Below are 19215 nucleotides of genomic sequence, written 5' to 3'. Positions count from 1 at the left end.
ACTTTAATAAGAATTTAAAATAATTTGACATGATTTATATGAATCAGGTCATGAACATATGGACTTTGAAAGGAACAAAGGAGAGGTTAAACGTAGGCTAAGTCTGGCATAAACGTATTCCCACACTTTACATTAACTCTGTTGCAGTGATTTTAGGTAGTCTCCGTACAGGCTATTCCCTCCATCATGACACTGCTGCCCAGTTGAAGAGCTTGTGATCTCCATGCAGCACAACAGCACCATGTGCATTCGGAAAAGCACCGCTCAGCCTCAGAAGATGCCCTTCTGGAGTCATGCAGCCATAAAGTCATTATACCCCAATGTAGGCCGATTTGTGTACTAGCCAAATAAAGTACAGAGCATGCATGATACGTGCAACTCATCATTCCAACATATTTGAACATTTAATTCATCCTTCATTCAATTCAGTATGTCATCCATTCAGTAAATGTCTGAGTTGCAATAGGAACTAAATCAAAGAGAATATCCATATGTTTAGTGAAATCCATATGTGTATTCAAAATTATCAAATTTCTCCAAAGTTCTTTAGCCTATAACTTTTGTAATTCAATGTTTAATTTAGTCCTATCCAAATTAAATATAGGCTTTCAACTTATAGACATTGCAATTTAGGCAATCATTTTAGGTACTGGTGTCTTGCAGAGTAATTGTAGAACTCTATTTGTGTTTTATAACTGTTTTTATTATAGGGCTCCCTTTAAAAAGAGACCCTAGCTCACAGGCCTCTAAATAGATCCTCTAAATAAATGTTAAACAAAATAGTTGAAGAAGCGCGTGCAGTGGCTGATCGAGAAAACAGATCTGGCAATAGGAATAGGCTATAGATAGTCTAGACCATTTGGTACCCCTTGGCTATTTCTCAGGACAAATTATAGCCAAGACTAGCCAAGACTCATGTAATGGACATACACCAAATTATCAAAATTGGTGAAGTGAAATGAAAATGTTTTACTTGTTTCAGAAAATTCAAAAAAATAAAAAAATTGAAAAGTGGTGCGTACATATGTATTCCTCCCATTTGCTATGAAGCCCCTAAATAAGATCTGGTGCAACCAATTACTTTCAGAAGTCACATAATTAGTTACATAAAGTCACCTGTGTGCAACCTAAGTGTCACATGATCTCAGTATATATACACCTGTTCTGAAAGGGTCCCAGAGTCTGCAACACCACAAAGCAAGAGGCACCACCAAGCAAGCGACACCATGAAGACCAAGGAGCTCAGGTCAGAAACAAAGTTGTGGAGAAGTACAGATCCCACGGAGCCCCACTAAATCCATTATTAAAACATTTAAAGAATATAGCACCACAACAAACCTGCCAAGAGAGGGCCGCCCACCAAAACTCACAGACCAGGCAAGGAGGGCATTAATCAGAGAGGCAACAAAGAGACCAAAGATAACCCTGAAGGAACTGCAAAGCTCTACAGTGGAGACTGGAGTATCTGTCCATAGGACCACTTTAAGCCGTACACTCCACAGAGCTGGGCTTTACGGAAGAGTGGCCAGAAAAAAAGCCATTCCTTAAAGATAAAAAAATTAAGCAAACATGATTGGTGTTTTTTCAAAAGGCATGTGGGAGACTCCCCAAACCTATGGAAGAAGGTACTCGGGTCAGATAAGACTAAAATGGAGCTTTTTGGCCATCAAGGAAAACGCTATACCCAACACCTCTCATCACCCCGAGAACATGGGAAACTGGTCAGAATTGAAGGAATGATGGATGGTGCTAAATACAAGGAAATTCTTGATTGAAACCTGTTTCAGTCTTCCAAAGATTTAAGACTGGGACGGAGGTTCACCTTCCAGCAGGACAATGACCATAAGCATACTGATAAAGCAACACTTGAGTGGTTTAGTCAAAGTCCAGGCCTCAATCCAATTGAGAATCTGTGGCATGACTTAAAGATTGCTGTACACCAGCGGAACCCATCCAACTTGAAGGATCTGGAGCAGTTTTGCTTTGAAGAATGGGCAAAAATCCCAGTGGCTAGATGTGCCAAACTTATAGAGACATAACCCAAGAGACTTGCAGCTGTAATTGCTGCCAAAGGTGGCTCTACAAAGTATTGATTTGGGGGGGTGTGAATAGTTTTGTTTTTTTGTCTTATTTCTGGTTTGTTTCAGAATCAAAAATATTTTACATCTTCAAAGTGGTAGGCATGTTGTGTAAATCAAATGATACAAAATGATACAAACCCCCAACAAATCTATTTTAATTCCAGGTTGTAAGGCAACAAAATAGTAAAAATAGCAAGGGGGGGTGAAGACTTTTGCAAGCCACTGTAGCTTCTGCGTGATGGGGTTGTGCAATCAAATGCCTATAACAAGCCTACATACAGAGTGGAATTCACTAATACAACAGTCAAAAGGCCTACCGTCCGTTCTCCCAAATACTGGAAAAAGTGTGTTTCATTAGGTTACATGATCACCACAGTAACACACACAGCATGGCATATTTAGATAGCATAATAGGCCTAGCCTACATCATATTTACTTTCTATTTTGCAGCTCGGGTGGTTATTCTAGACAAGGCTCTTTATCATTCTCACACAAGTCATTTGCTGAAGGCCCAAGCCTAGACTACGCAAGCATGCAGCGGAAATGAAAAACTATTCTACAGATGAGTGACCGAATCAGCGAAATCCGTTTGACTGTGATCCTGGCTCAGTTGACATGGCGGTAAATTAAGTCGATCAGCTGCTCGAGCTGTCATGTAATATGGTGCCGTCTCCCTCCGAGCATTAAAACTCATGGTACACCGATTCAGTGCTCTCGTCTGCATTAAAAACCAATATTGATCAAGTTTGGATGTGACAGGAGAGATACCCCTGTACTTTGAGAAGCTCCGACGCGATATGCATCAAGGACACCCATCTCATTAATGGTGGTGAGATAAGAGAAATTATGTCTGACTAATTTGCAATTGACTGTCATAGCCCCACATTAAAAGTATATGATGGTGAGTTGAGAATACAATCAGAAACACTGTTAGAATGTTTTGCAATTGATTGCCATGGCCCCAATTAAAAAAGTAATCATTGGCTGTTAATTACATAATTATTTTTCCACATGGTTGGGGTCACGAGAATTTTCAGATATTAAAATGGGGTCATGGGCCAAAAAAGTTTGGGAACCCCTGCCCTAGATAGAGGCAGGGTGGAAGGACAGAGCATTGGTGAGACAGAGGGAGCAATCAGGCAATGCAGACCACATCAACCTGGACCTCACCTGCTCTGTGAGTACAATAACAACTGTCAATAGAAATACTAATCAGTCCACATCACCTGGACCTCACCTGCTTGTGAGACGCAATGTATTTAAGGTCAATTTTGGTCCGATCATTGGGATCAGAGTTGATATTTAGGTATTTTATTAACTTGGCGACTCAATACACTAACAATGACATGTATGCAGAGGCCCTGAACACTTACCAGGTCATCGTAAAGAACAAGATGTTCAGTAACGCAGGTGGGTGGGAGAAGGATGTCATATTTTAGATTAGCCCCTGAAATGACAGACCAGCACTGATGAGCATTACTAGGCCAAAAACCTGTTTGTCAGATAACTATTTTTTACTTTCTTTCCAGGAAGGTTAAAAGTGAACATGACCAACATCTACTTCAAGCAGAAAGATAAAGATCATGCAGAACATCAATGTTGTCTTCATCCCCATGGGCAAGTACTCTGACGCCCTGAGCGAGAGCCCCAACAGCTTTAACTTGATCCTGTGTGTTACCACACCATTGGAGACATAGAAAGGGTGAAGAAGGCTTTTCAGAAGCTTATCTGTGTCTTCTGGGGGATCGACAAGTACATCCCACCCAACATGAGCACTTCTATTCTATTCAGCCAAGCTCATCTCCCCGACATTCGCTGCTGGATTTGACTAGTGTTTTTCCAAACCTCAACACTAGAGGGCAATACAGGGTAAATGTGGCCTGGCGTCCCCTTGGTACAGTAATGGCAATACTCGGTGTGGTTGTTTCTGTAGGTGTGTGAACATGGTGAAGAGTTTCCAGTAAAACGACCTAGAGATCACCAAAGCCATCACCTACCTGAGACCGAGGGACTCCAACCAGGTTGGTGTGTGTCACCGACTGTGAACAGTCTTCCCTTGTACCACATTGCATTTTTCCCCTTTTCACTCCATCCTGGCTGTATGTGTATACGCTGTATTTTCTGTCTATGTATCAGTTTCTCCCTTCGGCTGTTTCCCCACAGCTTTTCTCCTCTTCACTCCCTCCATTTGGTTTGTTTTCCTTTTCTCCATGGCTCTTAAACTCGAGGTATGTGTTACAAACAAATTAGTATATGTGTAATGCCCTTGTCAGATGTTGTGAGGTGTGTGTTTGTATGCTATATGAGTGTGTAAATGTAATAGTGATGCTAAGTGATTGGGTTCCTTCCACAGGCTGAGGAGACTCTGAAGACGTTTGAGAAGAAAGACAGCAGAGTGAAGAGTGCTACAGCCACGAAGCTCTCCTTCCTCTACTTCCTGGTAAGACCCTCTCATTCTGATTATCAATATTATATAGTCATATTAGGGAAATACTCCTATGTTCAATCATCATTAGCGTACTTCCTTGAACTGTATGGCATATGTAGATCTCTTGGTGAGATTAGCTCTGACTCATCACAAGAAGGACTATGACCAGGCTGACCACTATACTGACCTGGCCATGACGGCCGACCGCTACAACCCAGCGGCGCTCATCAACAAGGACGATACAGTGTTTGTGAAGAAGGACTTTGAGAAGGCTACAGAGTTCTAAAAGGAGGCTCTCCGGAACGACTTGTCCTGCACTGAGGCCCAACTGTATATAACATGGGTAAATAAAACAGTCAGGACTCAGCAAGATCATTTGGGAGCTCAGGGATCTGTTTAATATGCTATTATTAATCTTGCGCAGTAGTCTTCCTTTTCCCACAGAATGTGCTTTTTCCTCAGGTCTGACCTATAAGCGTCTGGGGCATCTGGAGGAGTCTCTAGACTGTTTCCTGAAGCTCAAAGCCACCCTGAGGAACAGCGCTCAGGTCATGTGGCAGCTTGCCAATCTTCTAAGTTTCAATGCGTATCACAGTGTATCTGTATTATTTTGATTCACAAGTCTAAATTGTAGGAACTCCTGTAGTTGATTACAAAAATCAGTCGCATGAAGACTGGATGAAATCTGTAATGTCTCCATGGTCTTTGTTCTTGTTCTATCCTTGAGGTATTCCCCCTCCAACATTGACGTTATTGAGTGGCTGGGGGGCTACTACATTGACACTCAGTTCTGTGAGAAGGCCGTCCAGTACTTTGAGAGAGCCACACTAATCCAGTGAGTCTGTAGTCCTCATCTCACTATAATATTGCTGTGTATGTGTCTTGAGTTTTTACATCATAATTTAACAAGTGATATGCTTTGTTTGTTGTGCCTCTATTTCGGCATATCTGCCCAGTAGCCTGGGGACAAAAGTAACGTTGTATCATGCCCCTGCAGCATTGATAACTTGTCAAGTCGTTTCATGCGAACTCAAGTGAAGTGGCAGTTTATGGTGACCAGCTGCTACAGGACAAATGGTGAGTTTATCATCCACGTCAAAGTGAGTTATTATGTAAATAAAAACATTTTGTCAGAATCAATTTATCACCCTTACCAAGAGAGAAATAATCCCATGTGCAATAACCTGAACACTGCTGCTCCTTGTTCCTTCATCCTCAGGAAACTACCAGAAAGCCCCGGAGACTTACAAAGACATCCACCGGAAATTCCTGGAAACCGTTGAATGTAATCCACCCAATCCCTTCTTGTCCTCTCAGCATTACTTCTCTAATGTAACGGTTTATAAACAATTATGTATTGATGCTGATCTATGGGTGTGTGTTTTCCCCATGTCCCCCTACAGGCCTGGGTTTTCTGGTGAGGCTGTGCACAGACATGGGTCTGAAAGAGGTCCAGGACTACGCCACCAAACTGAAGAGGGTGAAGAAGATGAAGGAGATCAGAGATCAGGTACTCTACTTACTCACTACACTCTTGTCTAAGGCTACTGACAGTGACACAACACCATTTGAGGCCACTGGAGACTTTGGCTTCACTGTGTCTTTCCTACGTAAAACAGACAGAGAATACCGACATCTCACTGAATCAGAACCATCTGCTCCTAAATCGGCACTGAGATTTTCTGGGATCAGAACGGTCCTTCTAAGGAGCGAATCTCATTCCTGCTCTGTTGTTAACTGGCCCAGGCTTTGCTGACATGATCAACTCTAATGTCTGTGGCTGTTTTTGCCCTCTGCAAGTCTCTTTGTTTTCACTATAGAAACCAGCAAAAAGTTGGATAAATCAGAGTGTCTGTTGTTGTTTTTGGTTGATGGTGGATTTGAACAGAGACATCTCTCTCTCCACTCTAGCGGGTTAAGTCGCCAAGGGAGGGCATTGCTAGAGGGGCCCGGAGAGAGGGCAGCGCCAGCAGTGGTGATTGACCCGGCTACAACAGGACCCTGAACACCTCCATATGTCGACACACATTTCCAACCCTGTTTAGTTATATTTGGATTGTAATCACTCACAAAAATTAATTGAACCAATTATCTATTTTCTCTTCACCGCTGTCTTGAAAGTGGGCACCCCGATCCCTGTCCGCACCCCGCCTAAGAAGGCATCGGTCCGAATAGACATTAGATAGTAATAGAAAAAGAGCTGTTTTAGACTTTCAGTATGACATGATGTTTCTGTCTAATCCCACTGTTGCTAATCCTAACCAAATACATTTCCTTTACATCTCTGACCCTGAGTTTCTCTTCTGATAGTAACCCTTTCCTACCTATTCAATTAACCTTTTCTAAATCGCTCTTTGCCCCACTGTTGTATCTGGGCATGTTTCGACAAGGGGTACTTCTGACCCAGTCCGCACCCCACCTATATGAAGGCCATCGGTACAAGCCTTCTCTGTGTAGATACAGTATGTGCCCCTTTCCAATACTTTTAATCCAGCTGTTACTTTTCTGTACTAACTACAACAAGTTAAAACAACATTGTTATTCTGTCTTGACCATGTGAAAACAATTATTACTACGAACCCGTCATTGTCATTGGCACAAAGGGTCAAAGGCTTTTGATTTGACTCCATACTACTTGCCCAAAGAATCTTTGAAATTTGTCCATGACCAGACTATTTCTTGTAGTTTCCTACACTAGATATGCTCTGCCATTTTATGTTATTAGTAATGGCTTAGTTCTACAGTATGCAGTATACTTGCTGATGTTTTCAGTGTTGAAGCAATAATTATCATGCCATGTTCTTCAAAAAACACAGCTAATCCTCCATCAGCACTCGGTAGTGAAGTGGAATTGTACAAATGTTTACACAAGCTTAGTCTTTCAGTCATTTACTCTTCTTTTTTATTCTCTCATGGCCCTTCAGAGATGGATAACAAAGCAGATGAGTAGGACACTGGTACACTTTGTGTGTGTTGCAGATTGGTCTGGTATTTGGTGTTTTATTAGGATCCTCATTAGATCACACACAGTGTGCTAACCCTTCACACAAAGACACCACACGATTTACTCTCCAACTGTCATTTTAAATTCCCTTTGTGCTCGCTTCATGCTGCTCTAGCTTGATCCTTTAAACTATCCTTGTTCTTCCCTGTCACTCTTCTGTCTTCCTTTTCTCTTTCCACGTCTGTCTTCTGGATCTGTTCTCTCTTTCATCCCGGGCCTAAACACAGTCCTCTGCTGTGTTGGGATTAGTTACTTAGTTAGTAGTCGTTACATTTAACACACACTACAATATTAGTGTGTGTGGAAAGTAAGGCGTTATTTATTTGTGTTACTTTTATGAAAAATATGTTTGTTTGACAGCTGGAGGGAGCATGGCGAGCTGCGCGCTCTACCAAACAGGCTACTTACTAACTCAGGTTTGATCAACAATGTCTCATCTGTGGCACTGCTTTCCTGTGATAGTCTACAAGTTCTGCGCTCTCATGGGCTACTTAATTAGCCATATATACTCTAAGCCAAACATCTGTACAGATTTCCTATCTTTTCATTCAAAATCTCTCTCGAGCTGCCAGTACTGGTTATAGACCGCACGTACACGGACTCAGAGATGTATAGAGGGCACACTTGCCACTAGATGGGGGAAGCCCTCTGTGGGCTTTGCTATCACAGTAGCGATCAATGGCAAAGATCAGAGATGCACCCTCCTATACATTTCTATGGACAGCAGCTGTCATGACATTTCTCCAAACACCCTAATTTCTCCGCTCCCTCGAGCTAAATGAGGAAACAAGTGGAGATCGGATCATGGAAACACGCCCGGTAGAGATATGATTCTGAAAGTTACGCATGCGTTGTTTGACAAAGTAACTGTAATAATGCTACCCAATTTGATAAAGTCACGCATTACTTTACTCCATTTCTCATGAAAGTAATGACTACATCATTTTTGTTGTTGTTTGTCAAATACACTAAGCCAGGTGACAGTGTTAAGGTATAAAGTAACTGTTTAGGTAAAAGTGAAGGAATGAAAGTTTTCCAGTATGTTAGAAAAAGAAACACCAACATTTTAATTCTCAAATTCAATGACTGAACTACAGTCTAGCTCTACATTCCCAATTCACAGCGTCCAAGAAGTCTTCTAGCAGGCTGCTGTTAGCTATGTGTGCCAGGAATGACTCCCTCCTGTAACTCGCCACCTCAAGAGAATGTTTGCACTGATCACATTGCAAAGAGAGAGCTGAAAATGCTCTCCGATATGAGAGAACCTCCCTCCTTGCATACACCCCTAAGAGTTTCCCCTCTTTTGACCCTCTTGACTACTAACTCTGAATAAATAGTGCTTGTACACGCACATTTTGGAGTGGTCGTTATTAAAAACTGGGGTTGTTATTACGGTTATTTTACTTCAGCAAAGTCATCTACTCATGACTACTCTGTAACTGAGGATTTAGTATGATTTAAAAGCACTTCTCAGACACTTCCAAATCAATGGTTCCCTTTGATCTAAACGTGTAAGCTGATCCTCTTCTTGCGCAGGGAGGTCTGATCGCACCAACAGTTGACAGCTGACCCTTTGACAGGGAAATACATAGCTAGACACTCATGGTATGTGCAGTACATTTTGTTTTCTCCGTTTTGAGGCAGAAAAAGGGGCTGCTTTTCCACTGGAAATCTCACTGAATTCTTTTGGGTGAGTGAGGCCTTGAAAGGCTGTGATTTGAGGATTGTGAGGGCCAACGGAATATTGGGCCTCCTCCTCTTCCTGTTTTTGTGGTTGGAGTTGTTTCCATGACTACCTGGTTGCCAGATGTGAGTGTCTCTTGCCTGTCCCCCACTTTTCTGGACCGCCATACGGACCTATCATCTGAGCCTAGAGCTGCCACACATTCCCTCTCCCTCCTTTCGCTCAAACACACACAGAGGACAGAGAAGCATGTGGTATTAAACAGCCTCTCATTGTTTATCCCTCTCTAACAGAGTGTAACAATCATTGCTAAATGTGATCCATGCAGTTACAGGGTATTGAAGGGGCCAGTTCCAACAGTAGGCAAGCAGGTTCATCCTGTGCCTGTTTTCTCAGGCAGTGGGCACCGCAGCCATGGCACCAGAGCCAAGGCTGAGAGCCAAGATTAAGGCACTGGCTGGCACCAATGAACCCTACGAGGTCAGCAGCCAGTGAGACATAGATGAGACACACACACTGCCTCCCACTTTCAACAGTGAAGACTTGCAGTATAGGTTTTTTGTCTTCCACCGCAGTCTTTCAATGGTGATCCAACTCTTTCCTCTTTGCCATTTTCACATCAGGCCCCTGATCCATCTTAACACCTTGTGGACAGAATCATGACAGAGGCCCAGACTAAACAGACAGACTTATATAGAGAGAAGCAGTATGCCATTCATCTGTCTATAGGCAGTGGACCATAGACCACACACTCTACCTCTCTGTCAGCACTAACACAGCTGTCACCTTTCATGAAGTAACTTACCCTCTCTTTCCAAACATTTATTTTCAGGGGATTGGTCTTGTGTTCCCCTTACAATATTTTTAGTCTGTGCTGCTACGATAGTTTATACATTTCACTTACAGTCGAGTTCTAACGTGGGTGTCACTGTGGACACCCCACAGTATCTGCAGGGAGTGTGGTACACAGTTGCCACATATGGCGAGTGATCATGTGTGCAATATGATGATCGATAGTAACTGAATGTGTTTGTGTCCGTGTAGATGCCTCCTATGTGGATCCACCAAAGACTGCATCCAAGAAGCACATAGAGGATGACGACTTTGCTGATGAAGAGTTGGGAGACGACCTACTACCAGAGTAACCAGTTCCAAGTTCCCCTGATTTCCTCCTCCCCTCCTTGACAGTAAGGGCGTTTTCACATATGAAATTCGGTACACTGGTTCAGTTTCCTGGAGCATTAGTGAGAATTCTACAGAACATGTTTTGCTTCACGAGACCTGAAAATAACAGTTTCAGGGTGCGATTAGCAAGCCGCACATTCTACATGATGTTAGTGAGCTAGCTAGGTAGCTTGTTTACAATGGGCAAAAAAGTTCCATGCGACTCGCGCTGACTCATTACAATACCTGGTACTCTGGTCCTGGATCTTGGACCCGCTACTATAGCATGGATCCGGATCATATATGTGAACAACAAGTTCAAAGAATCTATACATCGCATTCCACCAGAGTGGTGCAAACTGAGATGATTATTTTCCCATATGCTAGCCTTGATGCATTTTATCACCTGGAAACTTTCTGGGAAAATCCATTGTTATTAACTCTATGGTAACCTCAGGACAGTAATACAGTTTTAACTCAGTTTAGAGGCTCTTCATTTAAATGCATACTTTATAAAATATGTTTATATTGCAAAGCACTATTTATTCTAATCCGAAAGTCTTCCCTGGCTTTTTGTGTTCTGACTGAGGCAAAGAAGTGCATATATGCATCTAATTTGTCTATTTTCAGATAATAATAAAAAAATATCACCATACATTTGTGCTCTTGTTAATTTTGGATGCATGGATTTGGGTGTTAAAACGATTAATTATAAACCAGATTGTTCGAGCCCTGAATGCTGATTTTCTGAAAGCTGTGGTATATCAGACTGTATACCACGGATTTGACAAAACATGTATTTGTACTATTCTAGTTATGTTGGGAACCAGTTTATAATTGCAATAAGGCACCTCTGGGATCTATGGCCAAAATACCACAGTTAAGGGCTGTATCCAGGCACTCCGCATTATACAACACAACTCAACCTTTAAAATATTGCATTGTAGATACGGAAAATTTGAAAGTATGAACCTTGCCGAGCGCAGGTGGATGAATTCTTGTCATAATCAACCGAACATTTCCTATTACGGCTGTCCATTCTATCCCGAAAATATTTCAGAGTGGGAAATAGCTGGATGAGTACCTGCAGTTCGGCAACCATTCGAGTGACTCAGAGCGCAGTGCAATGTTTCCATCTGCGCAACAAGAATTACATGGGAGGACCCGACAACAGACGGAAGTTTTCGCAGACGTCAAAAACTATATAAGGGGTTCTAAACCAATGCTGTATAGCCCGACAATACATTTTTTTTTCTCTTTGCAGTAAAAGTTTACAATTTCGTGTCCAACAGAAGTGCGCAACGATGTTTGGTCGAGTATCTTTCGTGTGTTTGCTTCTGGTGCTGTTATGCGATGTGGCATCGGTAGCCAAGGTGTCCAAGAAGTCCACCCGGGGCCGACAGTGTTTGGACTTACCGGAAGAAATCCTCGAGCAGATGTTTGGGCGGCTTTCGGTGGGCGTCCTGAGTGCGTTCCACCACACTCTGCAGCTTGCACCATTGGAGCGGAAGAATCTCACCTGCCCATCAGGGGGACGCCCTGTCCCCGACAGGAAGTCTCGGATTCCCGTCAACCTTCTCAGCCTGTCTCCCTGGGCATACAGGTAGGAATACCTGGGTCTAAATGTCAAGTGTGCCACAGTAATTATGAATGGGTCAATATAATTATATATGGTTCCCCTTCAACAGGATCTCCCACGACCCCGCCAGGTATCCCAGGTTCATACCCGAGGCATATTGCTTGTGTAAAGGCTGTCTGATAGGACCGTTTGGTCAGGAGAGCGACCAGTACCGCAGCACCCCCGTGTACATGCCCTCCGTCATCCTGCGACGCACAGGTTCCTGCGTTGGGGGGCGTCACTCATACACAGAGAGCTACGTATCTGTGGCCGTGGGGTGCACCTGTGTTCCTCTGCTGGAGAAGGATAGGGATGCGCAGAGCAGCAACCAGAGCCTGGAGAGAGAACAGACAAAAGCTGACGAGCTCAGCTCCAACGACAAGAACATATAAAACATCAATGGAAAGCAAGGCAATAGAATAAAATGTATGGTTGGCTGTATAACACAACACGGTGTACCTAGCAGCAGCTTTTGAACAGTAATATAACTCTAGACACACACTGCCACCTGCTGGTGAATGGAATTATATTTCATGATCATCTAAGCATGTTTCCAGGCTTTCATAAGTTTGTATTTTCTGTGTGTGTATCTGAAATATTATTTACACTGAGGTCAAGCATACATGAATACCATTATTCACTTCAGAATTCTGTCATAAGGGACAAGAAATCATTAAAAACCGTCCCCCGAGTCTTTGTTATCATGGTCCCCAAAATGAAACATTGGAAGTCTGACAGGCAATGGACATTGCCCAACATGTTGGCCTTCCTTGCGACAGTCACAGCCAACATCAGTCAAGTCCGTTCTGTGGGATGGATGAATGTCACATCACCAGCCAGTAAGGACATTTATAAACAAAGGGTTGCAGTAGCAGCCAGCTTGTGGTTAGGGAGGAAGCTGCATATATTCAGACCCATAAGTGTGTCTGAACCATAATGGTTCCTGATGAGGGAGAGCAGTGGAGCAGGAGGGATTAGATCAAAAAGCTGCAGAGAACCATTAATATGTAGGAATACAATGTGTAATGTTTCAGGTGTGGAGAAGGACACAAGCCAAAGTGCACAACTATGTGAGGTTCACCAGTGCAGAGCAGCACCTTGCCCTTGGCCAGGTACTTCACAGTCTGGGCGACCTTGGTGAGGCTCGTTCTATAATCCGGAATGCCTTACCAGTAGGGTTGGCCGATATTACGATAGTATCGTCTATCGATGATGATTGACAGCCATTGTCGATGGTGACGACATAGTGATGTGATAGATGATGGTTTAGCCTATTTGATCTTTACTGGCACAGCAAAAAACAGAGTCAGCAGTGCACAGCAGGGCAGCACTCAAGTAATTTTCCTATTCCCGATAGCTTATTTCAATATGTTATATACAGAATGCAAGAGGAATGTAGTTGAGAGCGGATGCATGGGCCTCATAGCCTAAACCTATTCCTAACTATATTGTGTTTAGTGGTTATAAAAAAACAAGCTATATTCCCTTCTCTCTCCATTTGATAGGCTTTGTATGACTTTGGGCTATCCACGTTCATCGTTTTATGCATGGTTTTCTCCTGATAAAACGAATAAAGAATCCTTCTCAAACATGGTTTGAATAGCCTAAAAACACAAGGTAGCCAGGGAACTAGTAATAAGCTAGAACAAATAACATTAATAGCCTATAGAAACATTGAATGACAACTTTAATAAAGTTTTAGCTTATTAAGAAATAAATGATCCGTGCGGGGCGGAAAAACCTTGACCCTCCATGCGAGGTTTAAAACTAAATGACCAATAACCTATCCTCCTATTAGGCCTATCATAAAAGCTTTAAGACAAGTTAAAATGATCAACAATATCAATCAATTAATCAAATGTATTTATAAAGCCCTTTTTACATCAGCAGATGTCACAAAGTGCGATACAGAAACCCAGCCTAAAACTCCAAACTGCAAGCAATGAAGCACGGTGGCCAGGAAAAACTCTAGAAAAGCAGGAACCTAGGAAGAAACCTAGAGAGGAACCAGGCTCTGAGGGGTGGCCAGTCCTCTTCTGGCTGTGCCAGGTAGAGATAAGAGTACATGCATTAAGGTCAGATTGTTCTTCAAGATGTTCAAACGTTCATAGATGACCAGCAGGGTTGTAGAGGGTGCAACAGGTCAGTAACTCAGGAGTAAATGTCAGTTGGCTTTTCATAGCCGAGCATTCAGAGGTCGAGACAGCAAGTGCGATAGAGAGAGAGAGAGAGAGGGTCGAAAACAGCAGGTCCGGGACATGGTAGCACGTCCGGTGAACAGGTCAGGGTTCCATAGCCGCAGGTAGAACAGTTGAAACAGGAGCAGCAGCACGACCAGGTGGACAGGGGACAGCAATGAGTCATCAGGCCAGGTAGTCCTGAGGCATGGTCCTAGGGCTCAGGTCCTCTGGGGGAGGGGGGTAGAGAGGAAGAGAGAGAGAATTAGAGGGAACATTCTTAAATTAACACAGGACAACAGATAACACAGGAGAAATACACCAGATATAACAGACTGACCTATTTTGCCAAAGCACAGCCCCAACAACACTAGAGGGATATCAACAGACCATCAACTTACTACCCTGAGACAAGGCTGAGAATAGCCCACGAAAGATCCCCTCCACCACACAAGATCCCCTCCACCAAGGGGGCACAAAACCAGACAGGAAGATCACGTCTGACTCAACCCACTCAAGTGACGCACCCCTCCTATTTTATTTATTTATTTATTTATTTCACCTTTATTTAACCAGGTAGGCCAGTTGAGAACAAGTTCTCATTTACAACTGCGACCTGGCCAAGATAAAGCAAAACATTGTGACAAAAACAACAACACAGAGTTACACATATACAAACATAGTCAATAACACAGAAAAATCTATGTACAGTGTGTGCAAATGTAGAAAGAGTAGGGAGTTATGGCAATAAATAGGCCATAGAGGCAAAATATTTCCAATTTAGCATTAACACTGGAGTGGTAGATGTGCAGATGATGATGGGCAAGTGAAGATACTGGGTTGCAAAAGAGCAAGAGGATAAATAACAATATGGGGAGGAGGTAGTTGGGTGTGCTATTTACAGATTGGCTGTGTACAGGTACAGTGATCGGCAAGATGCTTAAAGTTACAGAGGGACATATAAGACTCCAGCTTCAGTGATTTTTGCAATTCGTTCCAGTCAATGGCAGCAGAGAACTGGGGCTTTACCTAGCAAAGACTTATAGATGACCTGGGGCCAGTGGATTTGGCGACGAATATGTAGTGAGGGCCAACCAACGAGAGCATACAGGTAGCAGTGGTGGGTGGTATATGGGGTTTTGACAAAACGGGTGGCAGTGTGATAGACTACATCCAGTTTGCTGAGTAGAGTGTTGGAGGCTATTTTGTAAATGACATCGCCGTAGTCAAGGATCGGTAGGATAGTCAGTTTTACAAGGGTATGTTTGGCAGCATGAGTATATGAGGCTTTGTTGCGAAATAGGAAGCCAAAAATCCTACAATGTGATTTTCTGGATTTTTTTCTCTCATTGCCTTTCATAGTTGAAGTGTACCTATGATGAAAATTACAGGCCTCTCTCACCTTTTTAAGTGGGAGAACTTGCACAATTAGTGGCTGACTAAATACTTTTTTGCCCCACTGTAAGTTCAAAGATGAAAAAGCCTTGAAGGAGGAGAGATGACTAGAAACGATTCGGTTAACCGTTTTATGTGTGGATTAATTGTCGGAGCAGAGGACCTTGTGCATTTCAGGTAAAATAAGAACTCAATGTTTATATCCCAGGACAAATTAGCTAGCAACAGCAAGCTAGCTAAATAGGACAAATTAGCTAGCAACAGGACAAATTTTCAGGGTGAGGAACCATCTAACATCGTTTTAAAATCGTGAACTACACCTTTAACACGTGCAGATGGGCACTGGTACTGATGATTGTCAGTGTGCTTGTAAAACATTTTTGGGATACTACTTATACTTTTCACATTATAACCATATTAGAAATCCCAATGCATTTCAGGGGCCATATACTTTAATGGGGAAAACTCTGGTCATCACTAGTCTGTTGGAAGATGGAAATGCCATTTAAACTATAAAACATGCAGACTGGTCTGGAATGGTGTGCTTGTATACAGCTTACATTTGTTTTGTATAAAGCTACATAAGTATTTGGATTCACCACTTGTGTTGAACTGTTAAGGTACAAACTCCAAACCAACTTTGACATGTATAAAACTAACAAACTTGCATTGCTTGTCAAAAGGATTGATTCCATTATTGAACTATAACTTTCAAATTAGCATAGAAGCTCCAGACTTCAAAGGCTAAATTTGTATTCACCATTGACTGTTCTGAAGCATTTCAGCTACAAAGACCACCAATGTTCACATGTGCAGACTGACTCATCTTAATGGCTTCACAGTTTTTTTTTACCATTTCCTACTTCAAACTAGAAAGCGTGTTGTATCCCCATTCATTTCAATGGCAGAATGCAAGCTTCAACATTCTAAACCTAAATCACTGCCACAAATGATTCAGAATGTTCAAGCTAAAACATTCTGAAAGCTTAAAAACATATGGTTTATGATAGTACTCTCTAGCCTACTATAACCACCTTAAAGTAGGTCACTATAACAAACAGCCTACAAAAACTCTATTCCTACCATTTCACAACCATAAACACTAGCAAGCACACCACGTTTACTTCAGTAAATGTCATTTTCTGAAAATAATTTCTAAATTTCAACTATTTTTATTTCAGAGATATTGAAAGCACTTTTGGGTTTTATGTTGACAAGAATGATCAAAACTGGATGTGGAACTTGTTTGCATATTCTTTAGAACAGGACATTGAGATAGAAAAAAACTTTATACAGAAGAGGAAAAACAACAATTATATTTTATATAATAAGTTTATGTACACTTTTACATTTCAATACAATTCATTCCAAAAGAACCAGGGTAGTGGTCTAAACAGAGGAAGGGCAGTGAGTCTACCTCAAATGCCATGGTTACAACAAGTGGCTCTGTTCCTTTTTTGGTTTGTTATTGCTTCCATTCAGTGTGTTTTGAAATGGAGATAGTGGCTGTGACATAGAAAAATATAACTAGAGAGAAGATTGCTAAACTTCAGGGGCCCAAACTTCCTAAGGCCTCCAATTTTCTGGATATCGGCTGTGGGCAGTCAGGACTGAGACAAAAGGGTGGCATAGAATACAATTACAATCTAGAACAATAAAGAAATCAAAATCCAAAGTTTTCAAACTTGCCCCCCTTTTTCTTCAAGTGATCATAACCATAAAAATTCAGCTCCACTGCCATCTTATAAAAACTTTTCAGTCATTGTTTAAAATTTCCCCCACTTTTTTGGGAAAACATATATACACACTTGATGAGGACGAAGTGAATCGTTTTTTGTCATCGGCCCTCCAGTTAACAGGTTCAGCAACCTGAAGGTGGTGGGATCTAGCCTCTCGTGGTCATGGAGATGTGTGTGTGTGTGTGCGTCCACTGTGTTTTTGGTGTGTGTGTGACAGGCACAGTTGTTGCTATAAGACACCTCTCAGCTTGGCCACACAGACACACGGGAGTCGACACACGACACAAACAAGAAAACCAAGGCACTCTGGGAGGGGAGAGAGGGTATGGGCATGGGGAGAGAGGGAGGGGCATAGCATTCTCAGAACAGATTGGCCCCTCCTCCTGTGTTCATCCCAACCCTCCCACTGGCAAACGTAAACAATGATTGGATGATGGGACAGAGGGGTACAGCGGGCAGGTCCATCCCTCTCTGACCCCCCCCACCACCAAATCGTAATCCCCGAAGCCACTGTACGTTTGTGCTGGGGGCCTTTGAGGAAAAAGGAAGGGTTAGGGGGAGGAGTGGGTGTGAACCTGCCCAAACCACACCCTAGTCCAGTCCACACCACAGCTCCAGTCAGTGTCTCAACCTCACCTATTTTTTCCCACACAGTCTAACAGTGCAGCTCATCAGCTCAGTCTGTCTGTCTTCTCAATGGTTTGGCTTGGTCAGATGTGGTCAAGGTAGGTAGGTAGATCTGTGAGCGGGTTGGATATAGAGGGGCTAGGAGGGAGGGGAGCTAATAGTTATTTGACACAAAGTAGCCCCCCTACATTGGACACAAACTCCTCCAGACTCTTGAGGAAGGCCACCTTCTGCTTGCGGTCCATGCTGGGCGGCGTGCTGCTGGCTGTCAGCTTGTTGAAGGCGTCGGCCAGTCTCTGGTAGATGACGGCGTCTCGCTGGGTGGCGAGCAGAGACTCCACCAGCTCCTGGTACTCCGCCTGGAGAGAGAATAGGAAATTACACCATCATATGAAGCCGACAGGAGGTACAACATCCAGATCACCAGAGCCAATAAAAAGAATGAGATCGATGTGTGCAGGAAGTTTAAAAACAAAGGACACTCACTTGATGCAGGCACACTAGTGTATAGAGAGCTTCTCCCGCTGCCACTGTGATCTCTGTGTTGTGTTTTTGCAGTACCAGCATGTCAAACACCAACTGGAGAAGGAGAGATTTTCCATTACAAAACATTTCCTCTTTTTGAGTATAATGGAATGAAGTAGACCTTGTAGTTAGGAGGAAATCCCAGGAGGTGGTGTCTCACCTTGAGGAAGTGGCGTGTAGCGATGAAGAGGGGCGTGTCTTTCTCCTGGGTCTTGGCACACTGCTCGGCCAGGGGAGACAGAGCCTCCAGACACAGCTGGCTGACCTCTGAACTCATGGATGTCATGCCCAGCTCTAGGGAGTACATGAGACTCTTAAACAGCTCCTCTGGTAACTGGGGGATCTTCTCAGGGAAGATCTCACAGATGAACGTGATAAGCTTGTAATACTGGTTACACAGAGACGGGAACTGAAAACACAGACAAACCAGTTTAACAACAGTTTGTAGTACAGTGACAATGTACATCAGTGATTACTTCGAGGAAGGAAGAAGCATTGTTTAACAATTGAGACTGGGACCTGGGTCTTACCTTGAGTAGGTCCTGAGACATGAGAGGCAGAATAATGTTGACTCCAAACAGAACTACGTCTGCAGCTGACACCGACCGACCTGCCGCTCCCGAACCCTGCTCCTGCCCCCGGAAAACCTCATCTGTTCCACCATCAACACACACACAAACCAGAGGATTCTGTAAATTGACTATAGCTCAGCCTTCAACACCATAGTACCCGCCAAGCTCATCAAGCTCAGGGCCTGAAATCCACCCTATGCA

General features: G+C 43.0%; 3 protein-coding genes and 1 pseudogene across 5 annotated transcripts in view; 2 read left to right on the top strand and 2 right to left on the bottom strand.

The window, feature by feature from the left end:
• LOC109871348 (gap junction alpha-3 protein-like) overlaps positions 1–11884 on the bottom strand; it is a 46837-nt gene extending 34953 nt beyond the window's left edge. The window contains exon 1 of the mRNA XM_031806082.1: positions 11778–11884. The gene's annotated coding sequence lies outside the window, so the exon portion shown is untranslated. The remainder of the gene's footprint in view (positions 1–11777) is intronic.
• On the top strand, positions 3413–10863 carry LOC109871218 (intraflagellar transport protein 88 homolog; annotated as a pseudogene).
• il17d (interleukin 17d) lies at positions 11474–12671 on the top strand. The gene is made up of 2 exons (XM_020462303.2): positions 11474–11964; positions 12050–12671. The coding sequence occupies exons 1-2, from the start codon at positions 11666–11668 to the stop codon at positions 12369–12371; spliced, it is 621 nt and encodes a 206-aa protein (XP_020317892.1). The 5' UTR covers positions 11474–11665; the 3' UTR covers positions 12372–12671.
• Positions 12672–16864: 4193 nt separating this feature from the next.
• LOC109870954 (exportin-4) overlaps positions 16865–19215 on the bottom strand; it is a 65101-nt gene continuing 62750 nt past the window's right edge. For 2 of the 3 annotated variants that reach the window (XM_031805849.1, XM_020461673.2), the window contains exons 19-22: positions 18973–19094; positions 18603–18851; positions 18404–18496; positions 16865–18276 (exon numbers count right to left, since the gene is read on the bottom strand). In XM_031805849.1, the coding sequence (XP_031661709.1) occupies positions 18079–18276; positions 18404–18496; positions 18603–18851; positions 18973–19094 (662 nt within the window). In that variant the 3' untranslated portion in view covers positions 16865–18078. Of the gene's footprint in view, positions 18277–18403; positions 18497–18602; positions 18852–18972; positions 19107–19215 lie in introns of all 3 variants that reach the window. The other variant, XM_031805848.1, reaches the window with a different exon arrangement.

The sequence above is a fragment of the Oncorhynchus kisutch genome, linkage group LG26, assembly GCF_002021735.2.
Source record: "Oncorhynchus kisutch isolate 150728-3 linkage group LG26, Okis_V2, whole genome shotgun sequence".
Classification (NCBI taxonomy): Eukaryota; Metazoa; Chordata; class Actinopteri; order Salmoniformes; family Salmonidae; genus Oncorhynchus; species Oncorhynchus kisutch.
This window is presented reverse-complemented; position numbering and strand designations above follow the sequence as displayed.

Coding starts and splice junctions, on each gene's coding strand:
- il17d (XM_020462303.2), top strand. CDS start 11,666: ATGTTTGGTCGAGTATCTTTCGTGTGTTTGCTTCTGGTGCTGTTATGC. Junction 11,965..12,049: donor CTGTCTCCCTGGGCATACAG/GTAGGAATACCT, acceptor CCCCTTCAACAG/GATCTCCCACGACCCCGCCA.